General features: G+C 36.7%; 1 protein-coding gene across 4 annotated transcripts; it reads right to left on the bottom strand.

The window, feature by feature from the left end:
- Positions 1–1,572: 1,572 nt before the first annotated feature.
- LOC103973520 (calmodulin-binding transcription activator 2) lies at positions 1,573–11,539 on the bottom strand. 4 transcript variants are annotated; one of them, XM_009388107.3, is made up of 9 exons: positions 11,193–11,539; positions 8,825–8,944; positions 8,184–8,299; positions 7,573–7,661; positions 4,681–4,723; positions 3,189–3,363; positions 2,954–3,099; positions 2,557–2,858; positions 1,573–2,033 (listed from the first exon to the last, which is right to left on the bottom strand). In XM_009388107.3, exons 1-7 carry the CDS (start codon positions 11,230–11,232, stop codon positions 3,005–3,007), a joined length of 678 nt encoding a protein of 225 aa, XP_009386382.1. In that variant the 5' UTR covers positions 11,233–11,539; the 3' UTR covers positions 1,573–2,033; positions 2,557–2,858; positions 2,954–3,004. The 4 variants fall into 4 exon arrangements, with proteins under 4 accessions (XP_009386382.1, XP_009386381.1, XP_009386380.1 ...); XM_009388106.3 differs by having other exon boundaries at positions 1,573–2,097; XM_009388105.3 differs by having other exon boundaries at positions 2,954–3,120.
- Between the last annotated feature and the right edge of the window lie 8,385 nt (positions 11,540–19,924).

Consider the following 19,924-nt stretch of genomic DNA (forward strand, 5'->3'; position numbering starts at 1 on the left):
AGTCTCCGAGACTATGTCTAGAGGTGGTACCGTCAGACTGGACGATGGTACCGCCCAGCATAGGCGGTGGTACCACCAGTACCCCGAATCTCATGGATTTAAATTTTAGCTCTAATTTTTTAAGTCATTTAGGGTCTATAAATATACCCCAATCTTTCCTACTTAAGAAAGAAAGAAAGTAGAATAAAATTCTGTGATTCTAAAGTTATGAACCCTTGTAAAGTGTAGAGTCCCTCCTCCTAAAGTTTAGAGATAATATTCTAAAAGAGAGTGTGAGGGAAACTTTGTAAAAAAGGGGTGTAAAAGTTCTCTCCTTGTTAAAAGGAGAAAAGAGTTGTAAGAGATTAGTTGGTCTTCACCCATTGAAGGACAACTGTTAGTGGACGTCGGTGACCTAAACGAAGGAGGAATCGGGAGTGGACGTAGGTCATGATGACCAAACCACTATAAATCTGGTGTGCTTTTTTCTTTTGATATTTACATTTATTGCTTACTGATTTTATTGCTCATTAGATTCTACGAACGTTTTCAAGTTAAGCATCTTTTTTTGATACAGGGTTTATCGAACGAGGTTTTTCTAAACTGATGTTTTTATGAAAATACTAATTCACCCCCCCTCTTAGTGTCGATTTGGTCCTAACACTAGTGTCCCCACATGAGCAACTATGAGACCAACCACTTCCATCATATGGATAGGTATACAGTATACCAACCTATTTGGTTATCTCAATGCCACTATCAAGTAACCTATGACCAAGATTATTTAGAGTTAGTGTATAAAAGTGAATCGATCTCATTATTATGATCTCATCATGATCTGATTCTCATTACATAGATCCATGGATATCACAATATATGCAATATGTAATATAAAGTAAATAATATATTAAATATATAACAAGCAAAAAAGATGACATATCTATCACACGTGTTATCACTCACGTAATTGGCTTATAGGGCACCTATGGCTAGCAGGTGGTACGAGCCAACCACCACGGGCAGTGGCCCTCTTACAATTAAGTCGACTTGTGCTCCCCTTTGGTCGGCTCCTAAGGGCAACAACCTTCCGACTCAACCTTGACAAATGTTAAGACTAGTAGGCAACGCCTCTTTTGTTATCCTTTGCTTACAACGTGTCGTAGGGGGGTCATATGGGTCGATCATCCATATGAATGCACCATAGAATGACGTACCGATTAGTTCCCGTCAATCGCGATCCCCCTCCATCGACTTCCCAAGTATAAAAACTAATCCTTGATACCTGAACAAGGACCGGACCCCCACACTCCCAAGCAGGCCAAGTCCCACCTCAATCTGACTCGAAAGCAACCTTGGACTCTCAACCAACACCTCGAGATTGTTTCAACCGGACCTTCCCCAACTCTAACCACCTCACCTAATTGGCACGAGAGTTATCGAGACAACCTTGTGCCTTCGGGATGAAATCAAGTCATGCCGCTGATTCACAGTCAATGACATCAACGCAACAATAGAAGACAAGTTTTGTTATTTTATAAAATAAAATAAAATCATTTTCTCTCAAATGGACAAATAAGAGAAGTGTGACATCGCTGGAGTTTGTAAGTATATATATGATTGCAGGGGCATGCTTTGGCAAACAAGCACATCTTTTGACAAAAAGGCAAAAAAAAAGAAGCCTTGACACCAATTCGATCAGTTCACAAGTTAGAGCCCCAGACTTGAACCAGCTCACAGTAGCATTTTACCATCAATCATGATTCAATGCACAAAAGGGTTGGTTCGGCCTACCAATTTCACAAGCCAATTATTGGCTTGGCTTGGTCTACAGGGAAGCCTTATTGGCTTCCTGCGACTAAAACCCTCCCTATGTTTACGAATACAAATAATCACTTTCTGATATGCCAAGGTGATGCTGCAGCAGCGAAAGCAAACCTCCTGCCGTTGATGAATCTGAACCAGGAGTGTATGTGCAATCCAAGCATCCACAGGTTGACCCATGTTTCCTTCGGTTTGTCCGTGCCCTCAGATCCATATTGTTTCAGGCTACCATCCTGAAAATATTTGTAAGCATTAACCGCGGAGGCTAACCCATGATATTGAGGAAACCATAGAAATCTGCAAAGAGGAACATTTCTGAGTGAGATAAATCATTTCTTGGCTAAAGCTTACCCAACTATAATTCAACTTTTCAAATCCTATGCAAAGAGAATTGCTTGATGATGAAATTTCCATCTATATCAAGAAATTTGCAAGATTTCCATGTCAGATCTATCATTATGCAAGCAGTAGGAAAGATTAGCTTCCATGGAATAACTGCTGATTTCTTTCACAAGGAACGGCAATGGACAAATCACATTTAGTTCAGCATGTTAATTAATCAAGTCAAAACAACATACATTTAAACTATGACACATAGGAGTGCCAATACAACACATTGTAGTTACCATACAGGTTAATCACCTAATTTCTTAAAATTAAATGACATAAAGTTGGGAAGCACATCCTCAATTATTCTGAGACCAAATAACTAGAAATGGAGTATAAGTTGGTAGCACAAATGAACATTGATAGTACCTGCCAAGCTATTGTTTCTTGGAAACTAGTTATGTTTGCTCCCGCACTGAGGTCATCATCATATCCTCAAGAACGAAGGATTCAAGTCTAGGATTGTCCGTAGTGGCAGCCTGTGCAAAGACAACTGAAGACTGGAAAGATGGTGTCCGGAAGCCCGCTGTACAATGTTCCAGAACCTGATCCCAAGATGTTAGATCAAACTGTATTTTGACCACTAAATCCAATGCCTAATTCATCTACAACAATAGTTGTATTATCTTGAGCACCCAAATTATCTTCTGTACCTTGTATTCCAAGAATACCTGGAAGACATTGGGCACCAAATATTTAAATCAGTAAACCATGAAAACATTTCAGTTCCAAGGCCAAATAGATTGATGCACAATGCATTTCTCACATGACTATTATGGAACTTTATCACAGGGGCTCAAGAGGCTAACACCCATCATTATTCAATCATCATGCTGCCACATCTCAATGAAAGAGTGGTATCTGGAACTTGTTTGATGAATATATGCTGCATCAAATTTCTCTTTATATATGCTGAAACACAAGTTGCATGATCTGAAAACGAATTAGTGAATAGTAATGTGTAATATGATGCATAATAGATTATATAATGAGAACTGCACCTGATTCAGCATCTTCATATTCTGAAATGTGTGCACTACTGGGGCTATCAGCACCCATGAGCTGTGAAGGTGGCTGACTCTGAGTTGTTGCAGAAAAAGAAGTGACAGGACTATCCATTTGGATAACTTGCACAACTTCTTCAACATCTCTAGCACGGCTGAGACTTGGTTTGTCCTGAAGCAAATTGCAGTTAAGCAAATGATGGTCAATTCCTATGACAATGTTACCATTGTGGGGATTCAACAGTGTCAAATCTAAAAGCAGGACTAATGCATCTGAGAACATTGGGGATTCTGTTTGTCACTTTGTTCTATGATGGCCCATTTCACCCTTCCAATGGGGCTCCATGAACAGGCTACACACTAAAAGATCCCGCTAGTAAAATTGTTGCTGTGAGCTGTTCAAGACCTCTGCAAGCTGATGGTCTGGCCATCGTTGAAGGGCTAAGCCTTGCAAAACATGAAGATACCCAGGTATCTGAGCGATATTTATAGAGATTTTGCACTTGGTCAGAGAGGTCAACATGATTAGCTTTAGACACCTGAATAGGGAGGAGAATGGGCCCATTCTGTTGCTTCTGTGGGCTGCTCCAACTCTTGCAAGTCATGGGGAGAGGATTTTGATCCCGCTACCTACCTCAATACTCTAGTTGCTTCTGCTTTTGTTAATCTCAATAGATAAATCATTTTTCTTTGAAGAAACAAGATAGTAAACCAGAAGTTTCAGGAATTGGTCAATTTGAATTGATGGCCCTCTTGGGTGTTTGGGTGTGAAAACTCACCTTCAGGATGTCAACATTGGTTCACATTCACGGATCTCTTCATATCCAAGTCTAATAGCAGATACGAATTCCAATAGACTCAAAAACATATACACAGTTATCGTCAGTTACAAAGGTAATTCTGGCTAGTCCTGGGCAATCATAGTCAAAGTTGGTGGAATTTACCCAATCTAGTCCATCTGAACAGGCCTGTTAGGATCGTTTGGACCAAAAACATACTGGTTCTGTTTATTGTTTGATAGAAAGCTAATGTTCCACGTATCCACAATCCAATTGTTTATTCACAGAAAATTGTTCAAGAAATGCATCATTTAATGAGAATGTCTTGCATGGTGTTCCTAAATTCTTGGGGTATGCTCATAACATTCCATCTGTTGCCCCACATCAAAATGATCAAAAAGTATTGGTCTTTAAACAAAATTACAGGGAGGAACAAAGACTGTCAAATATATATTATGGAAGTGAAAATGAAGCAAAGTCATACAATCAATTCGATACAAGTCATTTTTATATAATAACATGAGATAAACAATAGGAAAATAACACTCAACATTTGTGACATTCATGATAGGGTAAGAACCACTGAAGTAGCATCATATATACTAACTGCCGCAGGGAACAAACAAGATAAATTAAGCTAACTCCATTATAGAATGCTAAAGATAAATGAGATCAAATACGATTACTCAAAGAGCAAACTGAATTGCAACCTTGACTTCACGATAATGTACAAGAACAATGTTCATGAGACCCCTGCAACAGTAGATAGATAAATGATTATAGTCGATCTAAAGGCACAATAATATTCAAAATATATATGATCATGTGAACCAATTAACTTGCAATTATGTACACATATATTGCATACAACATAAAAAACAATGATAGATAATCAAAGTTAAGAAGTAATGTTTTCGTTTTTTACAATGGCGCTAATTGTGTACTTTTCAAATGAAACTAACTTCATCATTTAACAAATATAAAGTTTCAATGCTTATGTTGTTGCTTCTTTCTTTTGTAATCTTCTCTTAACCCATAAGACAATTAAACTATCATGAAAAAACTAATGGATAAGAAATGACTATATGCAGCAATAAGCTAAACCTCAAATACATGGAACATTACAACTTGTTGATGTTGTTGTACTAATAAAATAATAATTATGCCTAAATGCCAGGAATCTGATTTTCTCTCCACTAACCCTTGAGGGAACTAGACAGTTTGTTTTTTTTTACTACAATATCAGCACCCAAGAAACAAGAGAAAAGTCAATTTCATTACAAAGTATGCAAAATATGATGGCTAATTCATCATAGATAGAAAAAGACATTCAATAGTTTCATGGAAACTTTACACATTCTCGATCCTAATTCTTGAGAAAACTTTGCTACATGCCCATGTCCATGGAGAAGATTTGTAATGGTCACATATCACACTTATCACTAAAGTTTCTCAGTTCACAGTATTGTACCAACATGCCATACGTTGCCTTGAATCATAATTACCAAGACAACCTATATATGGCAATTTCAATTGTTCAAAGCATTGTACAAGATATAATAAAAGATAATATTATCAGTTTTGGTTTTGTCCCAGACCTTAAAATTGGTTTTCCGTTTGGGTGGTCCGGTCCAACCCAATAGAAAATTAAAAAAAGAAATTTAAAACAGTACACAAGCCCTCTTCTCAAGGGGAGCATGTAACCAACGCTGCTCCCATCACTGCTGCCATCCGATGCAACTGCCGCTGCCTTTCGTCGCCGCCTACGTCTCTGATACACTTCATCTCCTCCGCCACCACTTCCTCTCCTTTTTCTTCCTTCACTGCCTCCTCTTCTTCCTTCCTCTTCCTCTTTCTTTTTCCTCCTCTTCCTCCACTGTGCCTTCCTCTCTTCCTCCTCTGCCTCCACAACACCTTCCTCTTCTCCTTCTTCATCTTCATAACACTAGTACCTATCGGTGTATCATGTGTTGTACTGGTACATACTGGTCAGTACAAGTCTAATATGCAATACAGCATTCCTTGAATAACTAGATATTAACAGTTGGGATTTGTCCCAGTCCTGAAATTTTTGTTTTCAGCACTTGCAGTAATTTGACATTCTGAATGAGCTTCAGCATATCCAACCAAAAAATTTCAAGGAAGTAGGCAAAGAAACTAATAATACAGTTAAAATTAGTTAAGTTATATGTTGTTTGAGGACAAGCTCTTAGTTCTAAAGAAGACTATATGTGGCATTTATTGGTTCAAAATTGGAAAATATAAATATATAGACATAGAAGTATAAAGTACAGATATAGATTTAGATATTTAAAATAATGCAAGCACAAAGTTGTGTTTCATACAAACGCTATAAACATGAAGTCACAATTTTGTTATGTAAATTATTCATGGTATTCCTAAGGAATCCAAATAGCCAAAACATTATAACTTGGTACGGAACCAGTGTATTAGTAAAAATATAGATAAGTTAAGAAGTGTTTCACTTTCATAAACATGATAATATATCACTAGTTTGGTTCAGATCAGGTGCTAAAAAAAATAAAATATGCCTCTCACATGTTATAGAAGTTGTAAAATTAACATTTAGAAGAAAAACCTCAATGATAATAAGTTCTGAAGATACAAGTCTATGGAAGCACACAAAACTAGCAAAAATAACCAAAATTAATCAGTTTCAACTGAAACTGGCCAAGACAAACCAATACTTCAGCTTCAGGTGAAATTTCAAACCAAGGTTAAAAAAGGCTATAAAATAACTTATACACATTAAAAGAGAGAAAACGGGTGAAAAATCCGATTTGCTAATGTTGTCTTCTCTTCCTGCCTTGTTCTCTGTCTTTCACAAATTATCACTATGAATACATCATCATCACCAAACATATTTCCAGTTTTACAAATTATTTTTCTTTGGTCTAAATTTGTCACTAATTTCTGCATTTTTTTTAACTTCAAAATCAACTGCTTCAATAGGGCATCAATTGCTAGCTTAATTTCCTTTCCCTAATCCTATTTTTATATTTCATGAGAACATTATATATTACAACAAATAAAATCCAGAATGGACATGTTTACCAATAAGCTTTCAATTTCTAATAATTACTTTAGCCGTCTTTCATACCACACTACTCCTAAACCTTTTTTAAGTTGTTACTTATATGGAAAACACATATCATCATATTTTTCAAATTCAATCTTGAGATGAATAAAAATATATGTGCAAACGAATTGGCTAAATAAAATGAACAAACAGTAACGACCAACTTAAGCAGAGTTCTGCAATTAGAATTTCAATTGTAAGCAGTGTCATATTTAAATAATTCAGAAATATATTTCTAAGGAGAAACTAAAGGCAAGATTTTTTTTTTACAAGCTAAAGTGAAGTTCAGTCATATTCATCATGGATCTAACACATCACTTGCCTTAAAACAAGAATATAACCTACGTATATATATAAAAACTAAAACTTAATTACAAAAATACTTTCAGTCAAGAGAACATGGGTATGACAAAACTCAACCAAAGGTCAAGAAATCACATTGCTAAAGGCCCACAAAATCCAAATTCTGACCAATAAATTTTCAAAAAAAAATTAAACTCACCCTTCCAGCATCCAATAACTCCGTCTTTGAAAATTTTCATTCTCTTCACCATGGGCATAATAGCAATGAAGCATATCAACACTTCCAACCTGGAATCATAAAACTTCAATTTGGTTGGACTTTTAAATATTGACTTACTTTTTAAGTAACAGAATTTAAGAAGTTAAACAAAAATTGATTGACTTGGCAACTTGTAAGAGTAGTAATTTGCACTTAAAATTAAAACTTAACTAAAATAAAGTAAGTTTCAGAGAAACTTGCAAAGGAGCAAAGATCCTCTTAGTCCAAGGTTCATAAAACCAGATATACTTGTCCACTATTGGACAATAAATAAATTTTAAAAAAAAGATAAAGTTTTGAAAAACTTGTGAAAGGCCACATCACCCTTGAAAATTTTTGAATGGGATTCATTCCACCTAAATAGTAGAATTCACGCATATACATTCATTTAAGTATATAAAGAGCCTGCTTGTCTATGGAACAATATGTTACAGAAAATATAATTCTAAACATTCGACCTTTGCACATTTTTAGTTAAATCATAAAAAAAAATTGTATCAACCACTCTATCAAAACAGTATGGAAAAAGTCCAATTCCATGTTTCAAATACCTTTAGCCTCTCGTGAGCTTCTTTCACAGTCTTCCCATCTTTTTTCTTTCTCCAGTTATGGCCATCCTTCCTGAAGTACCGTAACACCTTGCGATCAAATAGAAAAATAGATCCGCCTGAAGCAAAAGCATCACAAAATTATTCAACAGAGAAACTGTAGTAAAACAGAGCAGTCAAAGCTTAACATTTGAGTTAATTAAAACAATAACATCCATCTTCAACATATCAGACTTGCCCCAGAAACCATCGATGAGTTATATCATGATTCATGAATAGACATAAAAATGATACGAGTACTTTGGAAGCAAGTTTATTTAACAAATGAATGCTTAATATAGAAGAATGCTTTAATAATAATTTTTGTACATTACTTGGGCATAGTCAGTTCCTTATTTTTCAAATCTATCTAGTTATACACAAACACACGCGCACACACATACATGTTATTCATTTTTACATAATAATCAGAACATGTTTGTGTTTGTGAGTATATTGAACAAGTTCAAGACATAATGATTTAGATAAACTAAAAAATTTAGTTAGGGTACTATTCAAAGCTACCACTAGGAATAAAGATTCATAAATAGAATTAACCAATTAGAAATAATTGAGACAGTGATAAAAGTTGCAGCATATCATACTCTGAGGTCTTCTTGGTGGCTCTGGAGCAATACGGAATTTCCTATAGTTTTGAAGTACTTCACAAATTTCAGCAGGGCGTAACCATCGATGTTGTGCTTCCACAAGTATCTGCTCAATATCTGTGTATTCATAATGAAATCATTTAATCAGAATAATAAAAAAGAAAAAAGAAAAATTAAAACAACTACAATTTTTGTGGTCACCAGAATGTAAAGCAGAAATTGAATATCAGGTTCCAGCCATGTACTGATCCTCTCTTCGATCAATATGATATGTCAATATTATATGATGATTGTTGTATACCACTGGACTATATTTCAGCATGTGTAAGGTATATTGCATACAAATAAGCAACCAGATTGGTTGCCAATATACCTCACTACATGAATTGCATGGCATGCCAATTTATTGAGCTAGAAATATTTAAGAGCACAGCTCGAATTTGATGCCAACTCAAAAAAGCAGAGCTGTATAAACCTTTAAGACAGATGTCATACAAGTGGTACCAAGAATGACTAATTACACTGTAAAGAAAAAAATTAGGACCAAGCATAGAATACCTTCCGATAAGTACAGATGAGATATGGATAAGATACCAAGAAAGATATATTGTATTATAATATTTTGATCTTGAAAGGTTTCTAAAATGGTCATTTTAGCCATTCCATACCTCCAAATATGTGAAAACCATAGATCCAATTACTGTTTTGTATAGCAAATATAAGTGGCTATTCATTACCAATAACTACTGCCCACAGGAACAAATATGTTCATGATATAATGATAAATCTAAAAAATAAAAGCAACAACAGATTCAGAAACCAGGATAACTCAAAGGGCAGTCATCCAATGTAAACTAGTTTGGTTAACTAGTTTTTTAAATAAAATTTTGGGACTATAAAAATTTTGTAACTATAGAGGAAGTAAGATTATGAGTCACACGATAAAAATTTGGGAAAGAGTGATTGAAAGTCGAATAACATCTGAAACAAATATCTCCATAAAACAATTTAGTTTTATGCCAAGAAGTCAATAGTTAAGATATTATTTATTAAAATAATGGAAAATTATCAAGATAAAAAGAAAGATTTGCATATGGCTTTTATTAAATTGAAGACTTATGGTGGGCTTTAGAAGAAAAAGTATATCCACTAACTAATTGATGTTATAAAAGATATTTATAATATTGTAGTCAACAGTGTTAGAACCTAATGAGTTTCTTAGTATAGTGCTACATCAAAAATCCATATTAAAACCTTATCTATTCACATTGATAATGGACGAACTTTATATATTAGACCTCCATGGTGCATTTACTGATAGTAATGTTTTGATTGATGGAAGTTTAAATGATACTAAATTTTCATCCGAATTATAAATACATACCTAGAAACTAAAGGTTTTTAATATAAGTAGTAACAAGACTGAATATAAGATATAATTTTAGTAATCCTAAGAGTAGAATTGAGAATATAGTTCAATTGAATGAATAAGAAGTTTTATTAAGTAAAAGTTTTAAATGTCTTTGATTGATTATTTAACAAAATGAAGAGATTGATAGAGATTCAGAATTATATTATTTATATGATGGTTAAAATGAAAAGGGGCATTAGAAGTTTTGTGTGATCACCAAGATCTTTTAGATTGGAAGAAAATTTCTATAAAATAGTTATTTTTAGGCAGTTGAGAATTAATATATACAAAAAATTTGTGTAGTTGTGATAAGAATGTTGAGGTCAAAATGTAGAATTATAAGAAAAATTAAAAAAAAAAAATATTTTCATTCATGAACAATTAGGTACAGCGGAAAACCATTTAAGTTGTTAAAACATCAGTAGATATTGTATTTAGAAGTGAAATGATTACTTTCTTAATCACTCAATTACTCTGTTTGCAAATGATCACTGATCACTCATGTTGCCGTTTTCGTTCAAGCATGATCAAATGTTTCACTGATCATTCATCTACTCATTTTGGCAAGATCTAATTGTATACTGCCTATCTGATCAGTCTCAAAAGTTAAACACAAAAAAGTAGTAACCACCATATAAATCCATGATGGTTCTTGTGAGCTCTAAGAGGCCCAATACCAAGAAAGAGAAAATACAAAAAAGAAAGCAAATGATTCTTCTTTTTCAAAACTGTCTCATGAGCCTACATGTAAATTCATTATCATATTATTCACACCAATCTAATCCCATGATGTATAGAACAGAATATCATCAAAGCATATAAAGCGACCGTGTCTCACGAATTAGACATAAAGGACTAAGATAATTAACTACCTAAACACCGACATCAATAAACGGGCGGACAGATACATTCATCGAACACCCAAAAGAGGGGAAAGCAGAACGGAAGCCTCACCTAACGGAGGGGTCAATCCACCCCGCCTGCCGCCCGCCATGCTTCACCCCCGAACAGAAAATTCACCGAACCCCAACTCGCCCCTCAAAACCCTAGACCGCCGATCGACAAGATTCAAGACTCTAGACCCGAACAAAAAGAACCCCTGGCAAAAGCAAGAAGGGATCCGGTCTAATTCACGAATCTACAAAGCAGGGAACGAATCCGAGAGCCCTTCTGGTGCGGGTTTGCGATGAGGTCTTCAAGGAATCGATCCAGAGATTTGCTTCCGTTAAGAGAAGAGATTAATTGAGAGAAGACAAACGCTCGAGAGAGAGTAAATATTGGAAGAGACGGCTGAAATATTGAAAGAGACGGCCATTGACGAAGGCCGATTCGCAAGAGGTGCATTTAGTTACGATGGTTGTGCTTTGTTTGACCGAATTACCCCTAGGATGTTGATGGTATTACGGATTGCAAAAACCGTCTCCCCACGCTCTGTCTTCTACCCACTGGCGAACCTTCCTTACAATTAGGCGTACCGTAGCCCTCACAGTGGGTCTCATGATATCACCGATGGGTACACGCGGGATTAGTTTGCTGTGCTAACTTTCCCGGGGTAAGTTCGGGAATTGGCATCGCGGGCGCACGGTTCTCCCTCCGTAGATGTGTACGTATCAGTTTCCTACCTGTTTAACGATACTCACTGACTTACCTACTTTACAGTTGGACAAAGCGTTGGCTATGCGGTGGGCCCCATGCAGTGAGACTTTAGTGCCACTATAGAACGAGTGGGTAGACGAGAGAGTAACAGTGTGCGAGTGACAAAAAGCTAATAGATGGGCTACGGTGCACGCGCACAGCGATCACTCCACCTGTCTAAATATGGGAGGTGGTGGCAGTTCCAACGAGATCGTTTTCCGTTAGGGCGATGCCTTGGGTGCTCTCAGCTACACCGACCGAGGCAGGATTCGCGTTTTTGAACATGATGAGTTGGATCATCACTTTTCCAAAAAAGAAAATCAATAAACTAATAAGAATTATCTCGTATCCAAAACATAATGAACTCGTGATCTACTATGATATACCCTGAGAACATGATATGAGATAAGATTCGATATGCCAAATCAAAATTATGATCGTGATCACCACCAAATTAATGGGCCAAGAATATATATAATTCCGTTAGAAGTTCCATCCAGTTATCCTACGTTATGGTTTCACTCCGTCCTACATCCTCTTTAAATGATCTTATTAATATGAGTTGAGCATCTTTACATGATTTTAATGTCATTGTCATAGTCCTTTCAGGTATCTAATTATGTCAGTGGATTATAGATAGTCATCGATATAGGTAGATGAGAGTTCATACTAAACTGTGGATGCAAACATTTCATAGCGACAGTTGTTATTTGACTCCATGAGAAATGTGATGATTGTATCAAACACTATACACCGACAAAAGACAACAAAGGCAATGCATGCATGAATATATGGATACGTCAATTCACGTCTATACATAATGTACACCACGAAATAAAGCCAGCTGCAAATTGACAAGATATAGTGTTCGATGTGTGGAAACAGTTTCTCCTCTTCATGTGGGGATGACATATGGAAAATACAGCTTATTCTGGTTCAGAAATCAGTATAATATCCTTTTAACAATAAGCTATTGCCAAAGAATGGAAAATAGTGCAAAATCTACTGTTAACGAGATTGCTTAGGCACCTCCTGAGGAATCTCACTGGTTTGCAGTTTCTTGATTAATTTCCAGGCAATATCTGGAGTCACTCTCAATATGTATCATAAACATACTAGTTTAGATGGAGCAGTATGGAGATGGTTGCAATTAAAAAGGGTTAACTGTGCAAAGATTGAATCTAATATGAATTAGGAGCATAGGGTTTGATGCATTAAAAAAAGTTTGACTTCAAGAAATCTATACTGCAGAAAAAGTAAGATATATACTGAAAACTATGGCATGAAGTCAAAAAAGTGTTGAAATCGACAGGAATGTGATTTCTAAAGCCAAATATCATAGGAGAAAAAATAATCATAGTATAAGGAGTGCATCACGAAGGATTAGCAGGTTACATTATCATGAGATATAGATTGAGTCGGTGAAAAAAATCAAATGATAAAGATACAAAATGATAACATGGATTATAACAAAGACGTCGTTTCTATGTTCATGCGGAGGAGAAAAAGATCATAATAAGGACTTGAATCGTATATAGATAGGGGAGTCACAATTTGATGATGATTTCCCTCCAAGAAAATCTAAAACAAAAATTATCCAAATATAACAAAAATAGGAAGTAATAAAAAATTATAGAATTACCACTATTGACCGAAGGTGACCAACGTACCAATCTAACTTTCTTTTTTTCTCCAAAGCTATTGCAATGAGCATCAATCTGTCATGGACAAAATTATAAACGGAATGTTCGATGTAATGTTTATGTATGTCTATATATTTTGGTTGTTTATACTTTACATAATATGTAGAGAGACGATCGAAAACTTAACAATCTCATTAGTTGGGTTTGATAGTCGTTTTAGGTTTGTGTTATGTGGACACTTATGGAAAATTTTGGTCTGTAGTAGATCATTTTAGATCTTTTGTTGTGAGACCGTTCAAAACTTATGAAGTCTGTTTATAATTTGTATTGGCTATGAAGTGTTTACTAAAATGATTGCTTGTGGATCTTGAGTGGGATGCATTCTCTAACATGTTTTCTCTTTTATAAGTCCTAAGGGATCATAAGAGATTTTAGGGAGACAGATCTTTGCAGACGGACACACAAGAGTGTCGCATGGCTTGGGCAAAACTATCTAAGTGCGTGATATATGATATTAGAGTGAGACAAGCACCCATAGAAACACTTGGCATGTAAATATGAGGGATCTAGTACTAGTCATAGGTGTCCTATAAGCCAATCACGTGAGTGATGGGACATGTGACTTGACACATAGTCTTTTTGTTTATTATTATTTGGTATTTTATCACTTTATATTACATGTTGCTCGAATATATTGTGACGTTCATGGATCTGTGCAATGGGGATCCAATTGTGATAAGATCACGATAATGAGACCGATTTGCCTTTAAATACAGATCCTAAATAATCCTGGTCATATGTTACTCGAGAGGGATATCGAGATAACCAGACAGATTGGTGTGCTGTATATCCATCTATATGATGGATACAGCTAGTCTCATAGCTGCTCGTATAGGGATACTAGGGATACAGTACATGTGCTCATTGGAGAATGAGTTCACTGATTGATTCACTTATAGAATGCTAGATGGTTGATGATGTCTTATTGTCAAACAGCGATTTTGTAGTCCTAGTGATATATCTGATCCTTAGACTTGAGATATAAATGATGTCTTATATGAGTATTACATTCTTTGATGGATGAGGGAATATAGGTATATGATAACTGAGGACAGACATGTCTAATGGATTGGATTCCCTTGTATCGTTTGGAAACTGCGACGTAGTGGCCTAGTACGTCCGCAGTCGATGAGTCGAGTGAATTATTATAGAGATAATAAGCTAGAAGGAGTTATAATAGGTATGACTCACGGCCAGCTCGATATTGGGCCTAGAGGGTCACACACATATGGTAGGCATTGCGATGAGTAGATGTTCGGATATGAGATATCCACCGGAGTCCCTATCTTATTGGATATCCAATAAGCGCTTGAATTATTGGATCCTATGTATGAGATCTAATGAAAGCCAATGAGAGATTATCGGATAGAGATCTACTAATCTAAGAGGCTTGGATAGTTGGATGGAGATCTAATACTCAATAGGGCAAGATCCATTAGAGTTAAGTTGACAAGGGACCTCTATAAATAGGAAGGAACCAATGAATCATAGGCTAGAGCCTTTTTGGATTGCCTCTCCTATTCTCCTCCCCTTCTCCTTAGATGGAGTTTTGAGGAGCATCGTCACTGTAGGAAAACCTTAGGGGCGACATCACATGCGTAGCAGAAGAACAAAAAATAAAATCCCCAAATTTCCCGATATGTGTTCATCGTCGTGCGTAGATTGGTGCATAAAAACCTGTGACATAAAAAACCACGTATGAGACAGTTGTGTTACTTAGGGAGATCGTATATCCTTGAATCCCTACAGATTTGTAGGAGTGAATGAAGGAGGTCAAACGTCCTCCTCTCTATTAGTGATCCACACAGTAGGGCTGCGACGACGCTCCTCGAATATCCATGCTTGCTATCTAAGGAGGAGAAGGGGAGAGGAGAATAGGAGGTGGATACCTAGAAACCCCAGCCTATGGGCCTTTAGTTCCCTCCTATTTATAGAGGCCCCAATTAACCTAAATGGATCCTGCCTTATTGGGTACTAGATCTCCATCCAATTACCCAAGCATCTTAGATTAGTGGGTCTCTACCCACTAATCTCTTATTAGCTCTTATTGGATCTCATCCATAGGATCCAATAATTCATAGACTTATTAGATATCCAATAAGATAGGGGCTCCAACAGATATCTCATATCTGAACCTCTACTCGTCGCAACACCTACTATATATATGTGACCCTTTAGACCCAATATCAAGTAGGTCATGAGTCATACTTATCAGAACTCTTTTTGGCTCAATGAATTATTATCTCTATAACAATTCACTCGACTCATCGATTATGGACAAACTAGGCTACTATGCCGTAATCCCCAAACGATACAGGGGAATCTAATCCTTTTGACCTATCTGTCCTCAGTTACTGTTTTCCTATAATCCCTTATCCATCTAATATCCTATAGACCATATAATGTGTATAGTGTTGTCAGGCCTATACGGTTTCTTCTCGAGTCTTGCTCTAATCGGATTCTCCTAGAGAACTCTTTTTCTCTCAATCTTAATGACCTTAGCCAATGATTTATTTGAGCAAGAATATACGGGATATTCTTTTTATGATACCAAGAACGGATGATCCTCTATCGACACTCAATAGCCCTCGTAAGGTTGGTTGCCACTCCCATTAACTAGCTGTATTAGATTTGAAACTTCCAAACCTATAAGTCTAGTATCAAAGGACATTCTTAGTATCTCAAGTCTAAGGATTAGATGCACTACTGGGGCTACGGAATCACTATCTGATAATAAGGCATCATCAACCATCTAGTATTCCATGAGCGGATCAATTAGTGAACTCATTATTCAATGAGCACCTGCACTATATCCCTAGTATCCCCATACGAGTAGTTATGAGACCAGCTACATCCATCAAATGGACGAGTATACAACACACCAATCTATCTGGTTATCTCGATGTCCTTCTCGAGTAACCTATGACCGAGATTATTTAGGGTTTGTGTTTAAAGGTGAATCGGTTTCATTATCGTGATCTCATCATGATCTGATTCTCATTGCACAAATCCAAGGACATCACAATATATATGTGTATATGTAATAAGCAATATAAAGTGACAAAAATATCAAAATATAATAACAAAAAATAATGTGTATCATGTTACACGTGTCATCACTTACGTGATTGGCTTGTAGGGCACCTGTAACTAGCAATCTCCCACTTGACCTAAAGTCAATCACCTATGTATCTGATCCCTATCAGACCCTTATGACAATCAAAGACAATTTGAGACAACGACTTTGTTAGTGGATCTGCAATGTTATCTTCAGATGGAACTCTTTCTACTATTACATTTGCTCGAGCCACGATCTCTCGAATAAGTTGGAACCTCCTCATAACACTTCTGGTGAGACCCAGGTTTCCCCATTTGAGCAATCACCCCATAGTTGTCGCAATATAAGGGAATCGACTCCTCGCTATCCAGCACATCTCTCAAAATCTATGATGAACTTTTTTTATCTAAACTCCCTCCTTTGCTGCCTCTATTATAGTAATGTACTCTGCCTCTATGATCGAGTCAGCAGTAGTATCTTGCTTAGAACTCTTCCAACATACTACTCCTCCATTCAGGGTGTACACATACCCTGAATTTGACTTGCTATCATTGACATCGGACTAAAAACTCGAGTCTATGTAGCCTTCAACCCTGAGGCTACTACCTCCATATACTAGTAAAAGATCCTTAGTCCTTCTCAAGTACTTAAGGATATACTTTACTATTTTTCAACGCTCCAAGCCTGGATCCTCCTGATACCTGCTCGTGACAGTCAGAGCATTCTCTATATCAGGCCTGGTACATAGCATGATATATATGATAGACCCTATTGCCAAGGCATAGGGTATCCTATTCATGTTCGCCCTCTCTTTAGGAGTCTTTAGGGATATACTCCTGGAAGATGATATCCCATGTCTCATCGGCAGGGACATACTCCTAATATAAGTAACCACTTATGGCATGAGTGGATATGAGACCACATACATCACTATGTATAAGTTCTAGCAACACAGTAACTCTCTCTCCAATTCCACTAAATGAAAAATCGATCATTTTTCCATGAAGGCAAGGCTCGCAAGTTGCATATAACTCATAGTCGAACGGATATAAATATCCATCATTGAGCAACTATTGAATCCTTCCCTCATGGATATAACCTAACCTACAATGCCACAGGTATGCACTGTTCATCTCATCTCGTTTCCTCTTTGACACACTTATATTTATAATATATGGAGCAGTGTCTAGTATAAATAAACCATTATGCAATGTTCCTCTCATGATAATCTCATCATCTAATAATATTGAACAACCATTGTTCTCAAAAACTAATTTATATCCACTAATTGTCATATATAAAATGAGAATAATATTTTTGATAATAGAAGGAACAAAATAGCATGCATCCAATACAATAATAGCTCCACCAAGCAAATGTAGGGTGACCTCGCTAATAACAACTATAATAACTTTTGCTCCATTGTCCATTTTGAGGTCCATCTCGTCTCTCGCTAGTCTCTTAGGACCTGCTAGAACCTGCAACGAATTGTAGATGTGATAAGTACTACCGGTATCCAATACTCATGTGTTATCATAAGATTTTGACAAATGGAGATTGATCATTAATGTACCTAAAGCTTCTCCAAGCTTCTGGTTCACCCTCTCTGCAAGGTACCTTTTGTAGTTCCTCTTCTAGTGCCTATCTTTGTCATAGTAGAAGCACTAGCCTTTGTCCTTTGCTAAGTCTTTCTTAGCAACCTTTACTTTACCCGATATGCTCTTGCCCTTGCCCTTCTTAAGAGACTTTTCTGCCTTCCTTTTCTTTTTTGTCTCACTAGTAAAGAGAACTGGCTTCTCTTTCTTGATAGTGTTATTTGCCTCCCTCAACATATTGAGGAGCTCAGGAGAGTCACCTCAAGCTTATCCTAGTCATAGGTGCCCAATAAGCCAATCACGTGAGTGATGGCATGTGTGACTTGACACACAATATTTTTGCTTATTATATTTTGGCATTTATAACTTTATGTTGACTATTGCATATATACATATATATATTGTGATGTCCTTGGATCTGTGTAATGAAAATCGAATCGTGATGAGATCACGATAATGAGACCGATTCGTCTTTAAACATAGATCCTAAATAATCCCGGTCATAGGTTACTCGAGAATGACATCAAGATAACCGAACAGATTGGTGTGTTGTATACCCGTCTATATGATGGATGCAGCTGATCTTATAGTAGCTCATGTGGGGACACTAGGGATACAGTACAGGTGCTCATCGGAGAATGAGTTCATTAATTGATCCACTTATAGAATGTTGGATGGTTGATGATACCTTATTGTCAGACAACGATTCTGTAACCCCAATGGTGTATCTAGTCCTTAGACTTAAGATACTAAGGATGTCCTGTAAAAGTGCTCCATTCTTTGATACCACACTTATAGGTTTGGATGTCCTAGATCTAATACAGTCAGTCATCGGGAGTGGTAGTCAACCTTACGAGGGCTATTGAGTGTCGATAGAGGATCATCTAGGATATTAGATAAATGAGGGACTATAGATACATGGTAACTAAGGACAAACATGTCAAATGGGTTAGATTCCTTTGTATCAACTGGGGACTACGACGTAGTAGCCTAGTACATCCGCAGTTGATGAGTCAAGTGAATTATTATGGAGATAATAATTCACTAAGCCAGAAGGAGTTCTAACAGGTATGACTCATGGCTAGCTCAATATTAGGTCTAGAGGGTCACACACATATGGTAGGTAATACGATAAGTAGAGGTTCGGATATGAGATATCCGTCGGAGCCCTTATCTTATTGGATATCCAATAAGCCCCTAAATTATTGGATCCCATGGACGGATCCAATAAAAACCCATAAGAGATTATTGGATAGAGATACACTAATATAAGAAGCTTGGGAAGTTAGATGAAGATCCAATACCTAATAGGGGAGGATCCATTAGGGTTAAGTTGATACAGGACCTCTATAAATAGGAGGGATTCAGTATTTTATAGGCTAGAGCCTTTGCTTGCCTCTCCTATTCTCCTCCCCCCTCTCCACCTCAGAGTAGGCCTAGAGTTTTGAGAAGCGTCGTCGTAGCCCTGCTGTGTGGATCACCACTAAAGAGGTGGGCGCTTGACCTCCTTCACCCTCTCCAAAAGATCTGCAAGGATTCAGGGATATACGAACTCCCTAGGTAACACAATCTACTATATACACAGTTTTAAGTTTCACGGATTTTTGCACACCAATCTTTGCACAACGACGAACAAATCTTTGGGAAATTGGGGATTTTATTTTCTATTCTTCTGTTGCGCATGTGATGTCGCCC

Source organism: Musa acuminata, chromosome BXJ3-8, assembly GCF_036884655.1.
Source record: "Musa acuminata AAA Group cultivar baxijiao chromosome BXJ3-8, Cavendish_Baxijiao_AAA, whole genome shotgun sequence".
In the NCBI taxonomy this organism is placed as follows: domain Eukaryota; kingdom Viridiplantae; phylum Streptophyta; class Magnoliopsida; order Zingiberales; family Musaceae; genus Musa; species Musa acuminata.

Bases quoted from the DNA above. Each gene is read 5' to 3' on its own strand.
- LOC103973520 (XM_009388105.3), bottom strand. From the start codon at position 11,232: ATGGCGGGCGGCAGGCGGGGTGGATTGACCCCTCCGTTAG. The intron at 8,945-11,192 runs GTGAGGCTTCCG...ATGAATACACAG, and splicing joins TGGATTGACCCCTCCGTTAG to ATATTGAGCAGATACTTGTG. The intron at 7,662-8,183 runs GTATTTGAAACA...TTATGATTCCAG, and splicing joins AAGCTCACGAGAGGCTAAAG to GTTGGAAGTGTTGATATGCT.